Here is an 18,802-nt window from a genome sequence, read left to right on the forward strand (position 1 = left end):
GTACACTCTCTAACACCCAAACCTTTGTAAACAACACAGTCAGTTCCTTAGTCAGAAAGTCACTACCATCTTTAAAAAGAGCCGGAGGTAAGTCATCTGGGCCAGGTGATTTGTAACGCTTCAAGAGTTGGAGTTCCTTGCGGAATTCCGCCTCATTTGGTGGATCAATCGTCACCGGCCATAGAGGGCAGGACAGTCTGACCGATGTTGCCGGAGCTTCAGGCCAGTTGAACTGCCCTTCGAAAAATTCTGCCCATCGTCCAAGACGTCGATGGATGTTAGTGATTGGCATCCCATCATCCTCGCAGATTGTTTCGCTCACACCAGACTTCTTGCTGCCAGTGGCTCGGATGAGTTGGAAGGGCTTCCGGTAATTACCAGATGCAGCTGCTGCTTCCAGCTCATTAGCACGCTTCGACCACCAAGCTTCTCAGTCCTTACGCAAGCTTTGCCCAATTTCTTTACGTAACATCCTTCGTTTGTGGTCAAACTCACGGTCACCCGGAGTAGACCGACGGGCTTCAATGAGTTGTAAGGAACCTGCAGAAACCCAGTGCTTATAAGCGGGACGTTTCGCGAACCCACCACTGACTGTACCCGCCATTTTCATGGCGTCATGCAATTGCAACCAATGCTCATCTATACTTTTCGGTAGAATGGTAGCTAGCCTAGAAACTAGCTCGGTTCGATACTTACTAGCAACAGAAGTTGCAACCAGCTTGCTGACATCAATCCGTTGGTGGCGGTCACTTCGTTGTCCACTGAAAAGTAAGGTAAGATTGGCGCAGACCAAAGCATGGTCCGAGTCCAGATAGGTACTCCAAATGGTTGAACCATGTTTTACGTATGCCTGAACTCCGATTACCAATGCTGACTAGTATTGAGGATGGTTGGAAGAAAGTTACGGAAGGCCAAACCAAAACGTGGCATCAGTCATTGAAGCCACTAACTTCTGGTCTTAGATGCGGACTACTTGGTTGGAACCCCCGTGACTGTTGTAACTAATGGTTGGAGACTCTGGGTGACATGGTTCAGAATTAATCACAATGGCGTCGGTGTATACACTCTTTGTCTTCCCCGTAAACCGTGAGATTAAAATTACTTTATACCTTTCTTTCTAATTCTTTCTTTCTGTACTATATCCTTATATGCAATCTTTCTTTTATACATTACTACCATTTAAGTAACTACTTCTAGGAATTTGGTGTTCATCTTTTTTTGCTAATGAGGTATGGCGACTTAGATCAATGGATATATGTGCCTGGTCCTACGTTGTAGCCGATTGAATACTTCACACTTCTAAACTTTCAATAGTTTTTTGGAGGGGAACGGTCGGGAACTGATAAAAACTCAAAAATACATTAAAATTTTGAGAACAGGTAGTCAACAGAGAAGAGCATAAAATATTCAGATTGTTTATTGACAAATGAGTTCCGTTGTCCAAAAACACAAGTTTTCTCCTCATATAGAGCTGAAATACAGATATTGTAAGTAAAATGCATTAAGTGACTAAGAGTTTTTGCTTACAGATATTTTCAAACGACTAAGTAACGACTTAAAATATTTTAAACTGAACACTATTGATGCTAGCCTCATATTTATAGGTAAATCAGGCAATATAGTTGAGTACGTTGAAGGCTCCAATGTGTAGTTCGGAGCGAGGTTTCAGTAGACCTGGGTTTCGCGCACTAGAATCGTTGGCTATAGTAACACTTGAGGAGGAAGTCTGAAGTTGAAAGTCGAGGTAGGAGGAATAATAGTAATTGAAAAGGGGTACTGATTATGAATACAGTGATCTTGAGTGCTATTAGAGGTATGAGGGTGGTTATCATTTCCCGGTTGCCCACACTGTGGAAGGGCTCTTCTAGAGGTATCTGAAAAGGAAATTGGATTAGAGTTGGTCTTAGTAACCAGAAAGCGTGACCGCAGTGCCCAAGGGACAAGTGCTTGAGGTCGGTCACACACGACCTTTTGGTAAGTAATTTTCGTGTTAGCTTCGTACTTGTTGGGGCCTTAACTGCCGGAGACGGAAATCCGTGAGATAAGGCGAGGCGTGCATTTTTATGGTCGACCTTTTATAACCCCACCCCTCCTTGTGGAAAAGAAGCATCGTTGTTGTACTGGCTGTCTGGAGGAAAAAAACTTACAGCCGTCACAACTCTGTACAGTCAGAAGTACGACTTCGCCCTCGAACTTTGGGTTTGCTGCTTTTAGTCTTACCACTCTCCAACCAAACTGTCTGGCATGGATCTTGAGAAACGATTGTTCCAACCAGTATGGCTTGATTGGTTCATCACGATAGGCAAGCCAAACCACCACTTCAGGGTAGCAGCAATGGTTGGGAGGCAATAAAGTTATGAACACAAATATAATCAAAAAGAAGACTAGAACAATTTCATTGAGCATATCATCATAATTAACACGTTCACTTAACTTAATGGTTATTTACAAGTTGAGAGATGATAATTTAGCTAAAATTAACAACTTACCGACCAAACTTTGTTTTTGATTTGCTAAAGTGATCAATTCTTGTATGAAAATAACTCCTGCAGTTGCTGAGTCAATACTATCAGCCTATTTCAAAATAATAATAATAATAATGATAATAGTAAGAGTATTAATAATAATAACAATAATAATAATAATAATAATAATAATAATAATAGTAACATACACATTATAAATATTACTATGTGAGATAATAAGATATCACAATAGAGGGTAAAGTTTCATAGTATGAGAGAAAACTAACGATACATTAAAGTAGAGCATATATATTCCTATACTGATTGTATGAGAATAGGCAATACTGAACAAGTGTTTGGACTGCTGTTCGCCCGCAAATGCCCTAGTACGGCCGAGAGTGGGGGGGTCAGTTCTCCCTCTTCAAATGCTCTCATATGGTCACGTGTATACAGCCACTGCCACACAAGTCCTACTCACTGCCTTCGCGCGGCAACACTGTTGTTTGAGAAACTGGGAGGACGAAAAGTGAATGTTCGGTGCCTTAACCAGGTTGGCGAACACGGAGGATCCGCTTAGGAGAGTTGGAAAACCCATATGGATTAGACCTTTGAATCAAGTGCTGGGGGTGTGGTCTCCAAAGAAAATCACTTGCTTTGGTCTGGGCACCCGTGCAGTATCGCAGCCCACACACAAATCAAGTGACTTGTGTGGTGCATATGTATTCAGTGCACCTTTGTACGAATATTTATGTGTTCAAATAAATAAATAATCTGTTGTGACAAATAGACGTAAGTCGTCACCATGTTAATCTTCGATTAACGGTACCTCATGATGTGGCTGAAGCCCAGTTGAACTATTTCTTAAAGAGTTCTACCCATCGGTTCAATCTCCTAGACTGAGAGTGAATAATATTACCGTCTTTTTCCGAGGTAGTTTCACTAACAGCCGGATTTTTAAATACTCGTTTCCTTAATAAGCCTGTACTGCTGTTTACTGTTACTCATCGTTGCTACCTTTTCCATCTCTTCTGCTTTCGCTACCTACCACTGCTCACGATCATCAAGTAGGCTTTTGATCAGCCTATGTTTAAGCTGCCTGCGCTCCTCATCGTGTCCAGACCGAGACGATATGAGCTTCTGTGCATCTATCAGTTCTGTAGAGGCCGCTGAAATCCACTGATTTTACCATACCTTTCAATGTAAGTTACTAGTAGATATCAGTGTCGTTCACACAGATTTTTGGACATCATGCCAAGTTACTTTGGGATGGATATCACTTCCATGGTTGACTAACTCCTTCTTGTTCCTCAAATATATCATTTACTTATCATTAAGTTGGACTGTGAGGGGTTTTCTAGCTGTGACTTTTCAATGACCAGTAAAATGTACAAATACATTCTCGAACAAGAACATGATCTGAGTCTAAACATGTGCTTCAGAATGAGCAACATTATTTTATCGATCTTGTCCAACAATGGCCGATAACAATGTGAACACAGGAACCCCTAAGGAACTAATGAATAACTCTATCTAACTAAACATTTAATCACAATTCACACCAAAATATATTTCAGTGAAATAAGAACACTAAATAGATAAATATTAACTTACAGCATTCTGATGATGTGTTAAAGTCAATCTACCATCTTGATTAAATGACATTGATATACCCATACTTTTCAATATATTCAAGTGTAATGCATTGTCAGGTTGAAAATCAATTGCTCTTAATGATAACGGTGATGGTGCTTTTGTATGTTTATGAGGATGATGTTGAACACCGACAGTGAAGTCGTTTATTGATCGATCAAGATTTATAGCTATCTGACGTACTGGTTGTCGAATAGCATCAATAATATTCCAAATATATGATTTCGATAAAATTTTATCAGAATCATTACATTTCGGTAATTTTCTCATATGATAACCATAAAAGAAACCAGGCGTTTCTGATATATCACATGTTGAACCCAAATGATTATTAACAAGATCATTGTTATCATTATTTTCATTACTAGTAGTAGTAGTATCATTCTTTGTCATAGAAGTATCTAAAATACATTTAATAGGATTTCTATGCTCATATCCTACAGCAATACATTGAGCTGCTTTATGTAATAATTTTTCAACTTTAACATCTCGATCACCATGATGATCTGCTATTGATTTAATAAAAGATGATTCAATTTTTGAAGTCGATGATGGTTGTTGTTGTTGTTGTTGTAGGATTGAACTATTAATATCATATTGTGATGTCTTCATCAATACTGAGGAAACATTATGAATCGTAGTATGGAATACATTCTTAATTGAATAACGTTGACGAGATAAACTTAATGGTAAAAGATGTGCTTCTGTAGTAAATACATAATCATCTACTTTGATTGGAATATCTGATGGTTCAGCGAATAATAAGTACAAGTATTTAAATGTTTCAGCAAGAACAAATGAATCGAATTGATCTACATGCTCCATAGTTCGTACATCCTGATGTAATAAGTTAGGACAAGAACCATAATGATGGTAACAATGAAGGTAGATTATGAAATGTAAGCAAAAGTAATGCAATGAAAATAATCTCTAGTTAAAATGGTCCAGGTTGATATGGAAACATTTCATAACAAGGATCAAGAATGTGGCAAAGTAGTATATACACTGAAATTACATACACTTCAGATAGAAGTCTGAAGTTTGTGCTGACGATGTTGTCCAGAAGAACGATGAAAGCCCCACGACCAACCAAACCATTCAGCTCAGAGAACAAAACTCCATCAAAATCATTCACCTGAGCTACAAATCTTCTCCACCATCTCAAAATACACTAGACTACAAATTATTGACTATTATCCATGTACATTAACATTATAAAAGACCAATGTCACTGGAATATATATGCACATGATTGTTGTGTTAACATTTACATAAGTTATCAAAAAGCAACAGTGTAAACCCATTGGCAATATAGTACAATTTTGCCTAGTATTGCTACCCATTATATGCATTATCAAGTTACTTTAGGCTCATCAATTTTATGATTTATATTTCCGAAGTTGGATGATATCTGTTAAGCAGTTTGTGAGGTAAGAACAAACTCAAATGACCAAATGAAGTACATACTACGTGAATCGATTGTTGAACCAAATAGAATACAATGTCAGTTGATTAGTCATAATAAAGAGGACGATGCAAATGTCCATTAGCATGAATCGCCACATCGAACTAGCACAATAGGATGAAAATAACAGTCCCCAAATGCCCTGATACGGTCGAGAGTGGAGAGAGTCAACTTTCTCCCTTCAAATGCTCTCACATGGCCACGTGCATACAACTACTACCACACAAATCCTACTCACTGCATTCTCGCGGCAACACTGTTGTTTGCGAAACTTGGAGGACGAAAAGTAAATGTTCGGTGCTTTAGCCGGGTGGGTAAATATGGAGGATCCACCTAGAGGAGTTGGAAAACCCTGATTTCAAACCAATGGTGCACATGGAATCCAGGATCGTGATTGAACAAGTGGGGTATGAATCAACTGTTGGTCAACAGCTACCATGGGACGGCATCTCCTAACGTTGCTCCACTGCCTTGCGAATCAGACCTATAGGTCAAAGCCTTTGGGTGCGGTCCCCTAAAAAAACCACCTGCTTCGATTTGGGCACCCGGGGAGTATCCTAACCCCCACACAAATTGAATAATTTATGTGGCGCATATCTATTTGGTGCCTCTTTGTACCAATGTTTTTGTGTTTAAATAAATAAATAATGAAAATAACAAGATAACTAATAAAGGATTCGAAATAGTTTTATGAGTGATGTCACCCAAGGTTCCCAACTACTGCAAGTAGTTATCACACAGATTATAACCACGTAGTCTACACTTAACAATTAGGCTAGGTTCGACAGTTCATTGACGTTACGAACTGATACAACGTCTTGGTCTTGAAACTGCTAGTTTTTTTCTAAATTACTTCTACTTCAGCCAAAATTATACAACGGTCTAGTCGACGACATGATAAACGCAACACATTTCCTAGCAACTTCATTGGGTTTCATTTAAGCAGTAAAGTTAGACAGAGTTGCCCAATCTCACCAATCCTGCCCAACTTGGCCATCGATAACGTTCTGGAAACAGCTCTGACCGATGTAAGGAGTGGTAGTATGGATCTGTAGCGTGTAGAAAGATATCCCGACTTTGGGTCTGTGGATAATATTGTCTTAATGTGCGATGATACTCAAGTCATGTAATCCACACTTAATCAGTTGGCAATCAGTGTTAGCGTCAGTATGCTTTGCACCTTCTATTTGCAAAGTACTTTTACAATACTAACAGGACCCTGTACCTGCACTCACTCTTGGTAGTTAGCAGTTCACAGTGGTTAAAAAGTTCGTCCATCTGGGCAGCTGTATGTGTTGAGATCAATTCACGTATCGCAAAACGCAAAGCAGCTTATGCTAATCTGGGCCATATTTGGCGCCTTCGTCATGTCAGTTAAGCTGTAATAGGTTAGAACTGCAACACGTCGGTCAGAACGGTCTTGCTTTATTATCTATGCTTCTTAAGCTAATATACAGAGGCGCAGATCAAAGTATTCAAGTAGATAGTAAACAGCTAAATTTTGTACACACAAGGTCAATTAATGGGATAATTTTAACACTTGTCGATAAGCTCTGGTTACTGGAACAGAAGCTTATCGGACAGTTTAAATCAGTCTTTCATCGAACCCTAACAAAAAAGACAGAAGACAGAAAAGAGACCAAAGGTTATTATTGTTTCACAAACAAACCTTAATTGCTGCAAAACCACATGGTACACGTGTATACTTTTCTAAATCATTAACAATTTGTTCACCAACTTGTAAATAATATGGATCTTCCGTAGCACGATATAATAAATAAGTGGATTCAATTAATTCAGGTCGAAGTAAGTGTTGACCCCAATGTACATTGAAATCTGGTGTAAATGCTTCAGGTAAAAGTTTATTACGTTTATGAATTAAATATAATAATTCATGTAATGCAACTGCACGTTTTACATCACCTGTAAGAACCTAAGTTTAATAAAAATGAAATATAAATGTCTTCATCGAACATACGACCATTCTATAATTTAGAGTAAAGTAATTGAGAAAATAGAACCATGGCTTTGTATCTGACTCCTTTCCAAAATCATGCGTTGCAGTCCTTAGAGCACTCGATCAGTGAAGCTCTAAAACGTTTGTGCCACATTTGATAGTCCAAATCACATAGACCAACCAGACGATGTGACTGTGGCTTTAGGGGAAGTTTTTGAGCTACTAGAATGTGATAACATCCTCATATTAAATTAGTCTCGGGGAATGTTATCAACCCAAATAATTTAAATAAATCATTTCAGTGTGAAATTGGGCAACTGCCGAGCGTCGTTTGCTTGTTTGTTCTTCTACAAACTCCATATGGTCTTACTTTACAGCTTCTCTCAGGTATCATGCGTAGTGGTAAAGACCGTGGAATATAAAGTGAACAGATTATGTCCAGCTTAAGTAATTTGTTGAATTGAGCCTTTGATATAGTGATATATTTTGACTTGAGACGTCTAGGACTTGCAAAACTAAAGGTTTGTCAGTTTCGATATGATCCACAACGTTCTGTTTGACTTCTTCCCGTCTGTACGTTGTTTGAAGTAACTGAAGGAAATATTTTAGCACTTCCGTATGAATATCTCTTTCACAACCTGATTTACTAACTAGATTTATAGATACTACATCTAAAGTCAGTCGATTTCGATCCTGCTGTCGTGCGTAGCGGTCTATGTAGTTTTACGTCTACCAATAGTTGATACGATTGATGTAGGCCATGTGCTACTATGAAGATTCATATTAATGCAGCATTTGTCCCAGGTCTTAACCTTAACTGTCGACCTATCTATCACCCAATATACTAATCCTACAGCGTCTTTAACTGTAATGATTTGTTATCACCAAGTTAAACATCAGTTAAATGTCGATTTATGGTCTGATAGAGAAGTGATTCTGGTAACTACGTTGTTCGGTAACAGCGAATTAGCGTAACTGAATTTCGTGACCCGATTCGAGGTTCTTTGTGCGACAAAAAAACTTGCAATTCGTTCAAACCGTAGGTTACGATTACGGGCTTTCAAGACAAATGAGGACAACAATACGATAGCCACACAAACAAACAAACATGATAAAGAGGGAATATATACAATAGGTATATGAGCACTCGCCAAAATGTTTTTGATGAATTATACAAGTGAATATGTAATAATTTCAGAATATAAAAATATAGTTATGTGGGTGAGTAATTACAAAACAAATTTCACTTTATAATGTGACTAACTTTGAATTGCTGTTGTTAACGTCGGCTTGATTAGAAAATATATCTCGTAGTTAGTTATTTTTCAATTTGTTACTATTTAATCTGTTCTCCTTTTTGTCCCTGAATACCGTGGTATGGCCGAGAGTCGAGAGAGTCAGCTCTCCCTCTCCAAATGCTCTCAAGTGGCCACGTACATACAACTACTGCCACACAAATCCTACTCACTGCTTCTCGTGGCTGGGGTGTTGTTTGCGAAATTGAGAGGATGAAAATCGAATGTCCAACGCTTTAACCTGATTGGTGGACACGGAGGGTCCACTTAGGGGAGTTAGAAAACCTTGATTCCAAACAAATGGTAAACATGGGCTCTAGTATCCGAAGGAACAAATGACGTATGAACCAGTCGTTGATCACCAGCTACCATGTGACTGCATCTCCTGATGTCGCTCCACTGCCATGTGGATTAGACCTTTAGGTCAAAGGCTTGGGGTGTGGTCCCCTAAGAAAACCATCTGTTCCGGTCTGGGCACGAGGGCAATATCACATCCCACACACAAATCAAGTGACTTGTATGATGCATATTTATCCTGTGCCCATTTGTACCAATATTTATATGTTCAAATAAATAATAAATAAAACATTCTGTTTTAGGCTCACCACTACTACTACTTAGCTGTACTATCCGATGACGCTGACTACAATTATAACTTTGTATACAAATACATAAACGAATTCTTTAAAACCAAATGTATTTTCCCTCGAAAGTATTCAGAAATCAAATATGAGTTGGGCTCAAATTCGATATTTATTGGGAGGCAAGTTAATCAACTCAACAAATCATAATGTCGGCAATCAGATTAGATGATATAGAAAGAGAATGTGTAATACGTGCTTGAGTTATTGATCGACTATGTTTACAACTAATCAGAGAATAGATAGAAATAAATAACAAACATGTAAACAATTACACATATAAGAGTAAATACATCATTAATTTTCAGAATATGAGCTTGTGAAGATTGTAGTAATTTTAATAGTTGAATTCATGATTAGAATTATAATCTAGACCATCATTGAAAGCCTAGCAGTACTGGAAGGCCGTTTTGTTCTAGTACGGGACTCTTCAGCAGTGCGCATCCATGATCTCGTACACAAGGCTCGAACTCAGGACATTCGGTTCGTGGAAGTACATTGACTTTTATTTGACCTAATTGTATGTCTCCAGCATGATAGACTAAATGAACATAATTGGATGCTATCATTAAAAATAAGTGTTCTGTGCAAAATATTAAATATTAGACTACAATAATAAAAAATATAGTTAAGAAATATTTACTCACTTGTATACCAGGCCAAAAAGCTAATAACGCATCCATAAATGTACGTGCACGTTGTGCTGGTCTATGCATATGTACATCCAAAAATAGAAAAGGGAATTCAGCTGATTGTGGACCACTAACATATCGATTAACTGCTTCATAATGTGTTTGAAAACGATGTAAATATACTGGTTCACCGAGTAATATATATGCTTTTAACAAGTATTCATAATATGAATCAATGCCTGCACCGACACCAGATTCTATAAATGCATAAAAGTTGGAAGAATCGACATTTATTATTTATTTAAACACATAAACATTGGTACAAGGAGGCACCAAACAGATATGCGCAACATAAATCATTCGATTTATGTGAGAGCTGTGATACTGTCCGGGTGCCCAGACTGAAGAAGGTGGTTTTCTTAGGGGGACACACCCAGAGACTTCAACCCAAAGGTCTGATTTGCAAGGCAGTGAAGCAACGTCAGGAGATTCAGTCGCATAGTAGTGGGTGACCAACAATAGGTTCATCAATTATTTGTTCCCTCAGGATACTGGAGCCCATGTGTACCATTTGCTTGGAATAAGGGTTTTCCAACTCCCCTAGATGGGCCCTCCGTGTCCACCACTCAGGTTAAGGCGTTGGACATTCGATCTTCATCCTCTCAATTTTGCAAACAACACCCCAGCCACGAGAAGCAGTGAGTGGAACTTGTGTGGCAGTAGTTGTATGTACGTGGCCACTTGAGAGCATTTGGAGAGGGAGAGCTGACTCTCTCCACTCTCGGCCGCACCAGAGCATTTGGGGGTTGACCTACTGAGCTACTAAGGCGCAATATACGTAAATACAGTATGACTTATTTAAATATAAAATGTAAGAATCCCTGAAACGATATCTTTGATCCTTTCATACGATCATTAATCAAATAGAACGTATGTATCAATCTACGCTTGACTGATTGAATAATCAAGGACGACACAAATTACTTTAATTTCGTATGATATAAAAACAAGTTGGGTAGGCGTCGAACAGTCAACGAAATTTATCACTTCATATACTTTACATATTATTTTCAACGTAAATGGGTATTAATATGAACTACTACACATTGGAGGAAAGAGTAGAAAGTGTAGAACAGTAGTTAAGTCGCACCGTGTTTCGTCAGACAATTGTGTGTAGGGTTCGACTTGAATTACGGCAAAATAACAGTATAGCATAACGTTCCCTAATTTAACATAAATATCTAATATTACTTCACATCTGCGGAAGGTAAATTTAGTTATATAAAATGATAAACTTTGACCTACTAATTAACCAAAAATGGATCACTTGGAAAGAAATACATTATAGAGTAAACATCAGCTAAATCTTCAAAACTGAAAACAACCTCCCCGAGAGAAACAATAAAATAAGTCATCTTTTTACTGCAAAATGGCATCAATCGAAGAATAGATAAGGTATAAACTGTTTAGATCGACAACCTTGTAATATTAGTGTGAATATTACATTTGAAATAAAGTCACGAATTGAGTAACGTTGAAAAATGCTATTTTGCAAACTTTAACATATTTACTTAACAATAATTTGTTGAATTGGATTGGTTGGAGTTAGACACTAACACCGTTGGATTCCGGCGCAAGGGACTGATAGGTCCTGGGTTCGAATCTCGCGGGGCAGGATTGTGTATGCGTACTACTGCGGAGTCCCATATCACGATGAAAATGCCGTCCAGTGCTTCCATGTTTTCCATGGTGGTCTAGCTTTAAATAACTCATGAATTCAATTATTAAATTACTAAAATCTCCGCAAAACTCCTCTCTGAATAACTTGATTTTCTGGACTGCGAAAACAACATGTAGGCCACAGTAAATGAATTGTTTAGGACAGCTTAATTGTTAGGCATAAAAAAGTAAATATATTTATGGTATTCACCTTGACGAATCCAATCTCCATTGCGTACATTGATTACACGACCAACAAGATCTGAGAAACGATTACGTTGTTTCCATAAGAATGCCATTGCTTTGGCAGCTTTTTCTTCATAAATTGGATTTCCAGTTAGTCGACTTAAAGCAGCGAATTCAAGGATCATTGTACCTGCGCAAGCAGTGCATGTATTCTCCTATGAATAAATTCAGAACAATAATAAGTGTGAAATATGTCTATATGTAAATCTATACACGGCCGAACAAGTTTAGTAAGTGATAATATCGCAAACAATTTCTTTTCTTCTTAGAGCCGTTTTTAATCCTTTAATTAATAACATAATGTGTGTCACTGATCATATGAGAATCCTTAAGCTGTTTAGTTGTATTCTATAGGATAGTGGAAAGATAGATATACAGACTTATTGAGGAACATTTTTTTAAGATCATTCCTATACTGAGTGTATTCATCGACCGGACAAACATAATTCCTAACGGTGTACAATTTCCAGTGGACGAAACAAAGTTGTCGCAACAGTTTTTCTATGCATAATTCAAATCAAACAACTAGCAGACACACGACAAGACAGACAAATTAGTGAATGTGGTCTAGCAAGTAAATATGTATGAAGATCCGAGTGAGTAACCAAGCGGTTCAAGCAGCTAGCATTTAGGAAAGTAAGAGAAATAAATGAGTAGGCTTTTACATGCAAGCAACCATACATACTCATGCGTACAAGCATAAGGATAAATATATAAATCAGAGAATTATTAGACTAAAATAAAATAAGTCTGAATCATTAAAATAGGTTAATTGAAACGTTTAACAAGATCTAAACAAACACAATCTCATATCAGGGTAGGGGTACTATAAACTATAAGTGTTATAATTTTCACATTAAATCTACTAATGTAAACACACTACACCAAAACAAATGCGTAAGTGTTACAGTACAAGAGAAATTGATCAAGGTTGGGAACTTTAATCTATTAACGACCATCTAATTAGGTGTGCTTACCAGGTTAACGTTAGAATAAATACAAAAACATTAAAAGTAATATGTTAATGAAATCAATAACTAGTGATCAAGAACATGTAGGAAAGTGCGGGCTTTTTCCTTCTAGTTTGCGAGACAAGTGTAATGTATTATTGGAAATTTTAAGCCCATATTTTTTTAAAAGAACCATTTGCAACGACCGAGATACAATTATTTACTATCTCTCTTGTAATTCTGAGCATAATGATGGTACTCTGTACATTTGAATACACTTTCTGAAATTTTCACTACCTATTTTTGGGACCAAAAGTTCAGTAATGTCTAAATATTGGACAAATTATTATTATTTATTTATTTTAACACATAGATATTGGTACAATGAGGCACCAAATACATATGTGTAAGGGCTGTGATACTGCCCGCGTGCCCAAACCGAAACAGGTGGTTATCTTAGGGGGCCACACCCCGAGCCTTCGACCTGAAGGTCTGATCCACAAGGCAGTGGAGCATCGTGAGGAGATGTAGTTCCATGGAAGCCGGTGACCAATAATTGGTTCATACGCCATTTGTTCCCGCAGGATACTGGAGCCCATGTGCACCATTGGTTTGGAATCTGGTTAAAGCGCCGGACATTCGCTTTTCGTCCTCTCATTTTCGTAAACAACACCCCCGCCACGAGAAGGCGGTGAGTAGGACTTCCCTGACAGGCTATATACGCGTGACCGTGTGGGAGCACTTCGAGATGGAGAGCGGACTCTCCCCACTCTCGGCCGTACCACGACATTTGGGGGCTAATTATCCAGGCAATTACCTTTGACAAACTACCACATTATAGTTCATTTTCTCAAGTTCGTTTATTTTAGTTTTGTGGGGTTAAATAGGATGGAAAACATAAAAACCACGTACCATATTACTATAAATAGACGGAAAGTTCAGCTTAATTCTAGATAAAAACCGTTACTTTAGAAGTTCATGACGGTTTTTCACTTTCATAGTTAAAGTCACTCAATGATATTAAACGACTAAAAACCAGGAAGTAATGGACAGCTGTTTTAACCAAAGGTTTCTGGGTTCAGTTCCCAGTGGCGGGGTCATGGATGTGAATTGATGAGGAGTTCAGCGCCAAAACGAATCAGCTGCCCAATGCTTCCAGACTTTCACTGAATGTTTAACTTTGGTCACTCTGTGACCACACTAACCTCTTGTTTTGTTAAACCCGAATATCCGTGACGAAGATTAATTCTAGGGTAAGGGATACCAGTTGGTGTATCAAAGGCGGGTAATAGCCGATTTCCAATATCAACAGCCATTTGTAAAAGTTCGTTCGTATACCAATCCATTCGTGAGTCATTGTTTTGTTTGATTGACATAACAGCAACATGAGCTCCCAACAAACCACTGAAAGCAAATTCGTTATAAGAAAATTTGAAATGTGTAAAATGAACACTAGTCTGAGATGATGGAGAATATTTGTAGCTCAGGATGACGATTATCGGTGTTGTACTATTTGAGTTTGATTGTATAATTTAGGATAAAATGTGGACAACTATGCAAATATTTACATCCTTACATGGTAGACTGAGGTACAACAAGTGAATGAGTAGTGGGATTTGACATGAAGTTCAAAATTTCCCACGTACTGAGCTATACCCCTGCATTACTTGAATATAACAGACAAATGATTTTCAATAGTTAAAATAGCTAAGTAGTGGGTGGAAAATCTGTAAAAATTCAATGATAAATGATTTAATTTTGGAAATTACGGTTAAAATGATCAACTTATACTCTTTAGCGAACAACGACAATAATACTAATACAGAGTTCGAAGGTGATCTACATCTATATGCTTCCCTACGAACCGTTTTCACTGATTCTGAGCTATGCACAGTATTGATTAAATATTGAAGCTCTCGTCCAAACAGCTGACAGTTAAAAAGTATAACTGGAATACAAAGCATCTTATATTTAAGTTGATGAACATCTCATCTCTTTGTAGTGACTATGATGAATTATGAGCCGTAAGTCGAGTTTGTTCTATTCATGGTAATTAAATTACTATTTTCAGCAAAATCACGAAGATAAATTGACGTGTTTAACGTTCCGGGATAAATTTCTACGAAAGAAACAGCTAACTCAGTAGTCTAATTATAGTCGAGGATAATACTGAGGACAGTAAAAGTCAAATATTTACAATCTACCCATATTTATTAAATTGGTGTACAAACCAATATATCAGTATATTGTTGGTAAGGATCATCATTTTTTGAAGTGAACAGATCTTCCCTTGTACCAGTCTCTTTTGTTTTTACTTCTCATCGTGAAAGTTGTAGTGGTTCCTCATTTTCGAGTATCAGTAATAGGGTGATGAGGACAAAAGTCGTGCTTATGGGATTATAAATATAGGTGGCTAATACTCCCGATAACTCCCCTTTCTATTGCCAAGTTGATCAATGATGAAAATTATTCTTAAAGCAACACAATATCTAGAAGGGTAGAATATCTAGTTCCAACATTCTTATAATGTCACTTGCGGTACTTGAAAGACCATATTTTTCCAAAATCTATATCAGTGTACAAGAAACACTTTGTCATGATTCTCTTAAATACAAAACACTTTCCGAGGTGTGAATAGTGACAAGTGTAATCACTGCGGTTATATTGGGTATACTTCTAACATATGCTAAGGGAGAGTCAATTTTGATCTGAATAATACTATTACACAAGTGCCATAGCCATCATATGACTGGTCCCTTGTTTAAAAAAATCCAGACTTGCAGCCTATACCGCTTTAACTGCTCTAAACCAAACCGTGTTCGTAGTGACAGATGCCTGATCCGAATATGGGGCATAGATGTAAATAAAAATCGCATCATGCAAAACTGTTTAAATGTGGATTTCTGAACTGTTAATTTAATATCTGATTTATTTTATATTCAAGAACTCAAAACGGCATCCACACCTGTGATATTGTATCCTAAAAGAAGTACAGTGTCATATTTTTATGTTTTCTTCAGCACGTTTGGTTATTAGGACTAAAATGTAAAAGCCTTAATGTCGTTCTGAAAAACCAATCGAACTAGACATGTTACTGAATAACGTGATGTCCTACAAGAAAAAAATGCTAAAATGTAGTTCAACTAGAGGATTTCTGTAGAATGTAGATACGCGAAACTAAGTTATAGAGAATTTAACTTTGAACGTTTTAACTTCTTTCCAAACAGTGATGACTAATTTTCGTAACAATTTGAGGGATTTTTGTGATTCAAACAGTAGAACTCAAACTAACAAAACTAGGTCTTACATTGTTTATGACTCATTGGCCTGACCATAATCGTGTCTGACTTCTCAATTACCTTTACATCGTTACTACCTTTATCCCTCTGACATTAGCTTTCACATTTTCATCTTGCTGTAATAATGGGGTGTGGCAAACTGAGCAGATACACACACATACCAGATCTCACGTATTTGACTAACTAATTATTATTACCTTAAAAAATTAGGCTTCGGTAAACTATTGTTTTACAACACAGGTGACGGAACAAAACAACAGAAGTTTAGTAGCGACTGACTAAACGCATGACAAGATAGTACTGTTTTGTGTCCGCTGATAATGAGCGTGAAAGTTGCTATATCATTTAGTCTAACACAATTCCCGCAAATTTACACGCTTAGACATTTTCACCTGAAAAACTTGACACTGCTGATTTGCGGTGTCCGGTAAGAGGAATATGAACACTATCTTCATCAGGCCAATTAAATCAAATGTAGGATAAATGTAAATCGGTCGACTTATAACATTTTATTTTAACACACCAAGGAAAAACAAAAATGAGTCACAATAATTGCAACGTCAATGATAATAAGACTGAAAGCAGATAATAACTTTTAAATACTACTAGAAAAGAAGGGCAAAAACAAATATGAAAACATACCCAAGGACGCGAATATTAGTTTCAAAAACTGAAACGTCAACGTCAGAATCAAACCTTACAGTTCTCACTACAGCTTTTACAGCAACTTCAAACTCATCAAACTCTCCAATTAACTAAATAGGATTAGTTCATAGGCTTAGGGCTTACGAAAAGGCTGTCGAGTCCGTCAAGCATCGTTAGTGAAAAATTGCCCAATGCGTCATCTATGTCACCTCTGTTAACTCCTGTCCACCGATACCGACCCTTACAGGTAAGCGGCATTAGTTCATCAGCAGGGAAAGCGTTATCCTACAACAAAAATATTAAGTGGTGACATTTAGTATACCTTGTAGTTGTTATATGCGTGGAGAAACATCTCCTTAACCCGAGCCCTAGTAATAAATAACAAACTTGTCGAGATTCAAATGCACTTACTTCATAGTGGCTTTGTTCACATTTTTTGAATTGCAAACAAACACCGATGAGAGGTAAAATAGTGTCAAGATCATAAATGCAACCAGTAGTCCATAATTCGACATCTGAAATGTACACGGGTTTATAACCCTGAGACCAAGGTTATTGAATACACATCATCAAACATTAAATGGTTTCAAATCTTTGTGGACGAAATAGAAGCTGTCACTTGACGGGCTTCTGTGTCTAGTAGCAATGGATCACTGATACCTCCAGGCAGGAACCTAGGTATATTAACGATAAAAGAAGAAAAGGAAGTCGATAAATAGTAGTAAAATATTATCCATAGCCCTTTAGAATATGTCAAGTTTCCTCTTAAAGGACTCCTGGGAGGTCGCTTGGACTAGCTCAGCCGGCACTGAATTCCGGCATTTTACCACTCTTAAGGAGTAGAAGTTATGCCTACAATTCGTTCTGCAGTGATGTGTCTTCAGTTTCTGTGTGTTACCTCTTGGGTTTGTGTTGGAGCTAAGCTTATGTAGGTGTTTAAAGGGATGTCAAAAAGTGTTAAGGATGCTGTAAGCCGTAAGAATGTCACTTCTAAGACGCCTATTCTCTAATGAGTAAATATTTAGTGATTGGAAGTGCTCTTCATAAGGCTTGAATTTGAGTCCCCGAACTGATTTCGTAGCTTGCCGTTGAATACGCTCCAGAGTGTTCTTATCCTTTTGGAGTGAGGGATGAAATACTATGTTTCCATACTCTAAATGGAAACGAATGAAACTTTTGAAGATTATATGGAAAGTTCATCCGTCAAACTGGCCAAAAATGAGCTTCAATATTACCACTGCAATGTTTGCTCAAAAGGCACTTTTGTCATAGATGGCGCAAAACTTCAAATCGTAGGGCACCAGCACTCCTAAATCTTTTTCGACTTCAGATACTTCTAGAGAGGAGTTTCTTAAGTTATAACTGTAGTCTACAACATGTCTCCGGTGGATTACTTTACACTTTGAAGTGTTAAATGTAAGTCCGTTGTAATCTACCCGACTTTGAAGTCGAGACAGATCCTCCTGAAGTGCCAGCATATCCTGTTGGTTGTGTATCTCTCCTCAAGGTTTCACATGATCAGCAAAATGTGAAAAGTCAGTCAGGAGATCGTTTATATAAATCAAGAAAGGAAAAGGTCCCAGCATTGAACCTTGGGAGACCCCACCAGAACATTCCATAACCTGAGAGAAAGTGAAGTTAACTCTGACCTTATAATATCGATTTTTAGATAAGAAGTGAGCCAACCAATTAAAGTGATTTGATACCCAATCACCTTGAGCTTATTGATAAGACATATATAGTCGCCGATGACTTCAAGTAGGGGCCCAAGTATATTCAACGGGAAAGAGAGAAGTATTAGTAAATTATAGTGAAATACTGTCCTGAGTCCCTAGGAA

General features: G+C 37.6%; 1 protein-coding gene across 1 annotated transcript in view; it reads right to left on the minus strand.

Moving 5' to 3' along the window:
- EDEM3 (ER degradation-enhancing alpha-mannosidase-like protein 3) overlaps positions 1 to 17,522 on the minus strand; it is a 39,651-nt gene extending 22,129 nt beyond the window's left edge. The window contains exons 1-10 of the mRNA XM_051215290.1: positions 17,376 to 17,522; positions 17,287 to 17,332; positions 17,109 to 17,249; positions 16,962 to 17,074; positions 14,226 to 14,424; positions 12,036 to 12,225; positions 10,121 to 10,362; positions 7,250 to 7,513; positions 4,077 to 4,952; positions 2,490 to 2,574 (exon numbers count right to left, since the gene is read on the minus strand). Coding sequence (XP_051068495.1) covers positions 2,490 to 2,574; positions 4,077 to 4,952; positions 7,250 to 7,513; positions 10,121 to 10,362; positions 12,036 to 12,225; positions 14,226 to 14,396 — 1,828 coding nt within the window. The 5' untranslated portion in view covers positions 14,397 to 14,424; positions 16,962 to 17,074; positions 17,109 to 17,249; positions 17,287 to 17,332; positions 17,376 to 17,522. The remainder of the gene's footprint in view (positions 1 to 2,489; positions 2,575 to 4,076; positions 4,953 to 7,249; positions 7,514 to 10,120; positions 10,363 to 12,035; positions 12,226 to 14,225; positions 14,425 to 16,961; positions 17,075 to 17,108; positions 17,250 to 17,286; positions 17,333 to 17,375) is intronic.
- Between the last annotated feature and the right edge of the window lie 1,280 nt (positions 17,523 to 18,802).

The sequence above is a fragment of the Schistosoma haematobium genome, chromosome 2 (assembly GCF_000699445.3).
Source record: "Schistosoma haematobium chromosome 2, whole genome shotgun sequence".
Classification (NCBI taxonomy): domain Eukaryota; kingdom Metazoa; phylum Platyhelminthes; class Trematoda; order Strigeidida; family Schistosomatidae; genus Schistosoma; species Schistosoma haematobium.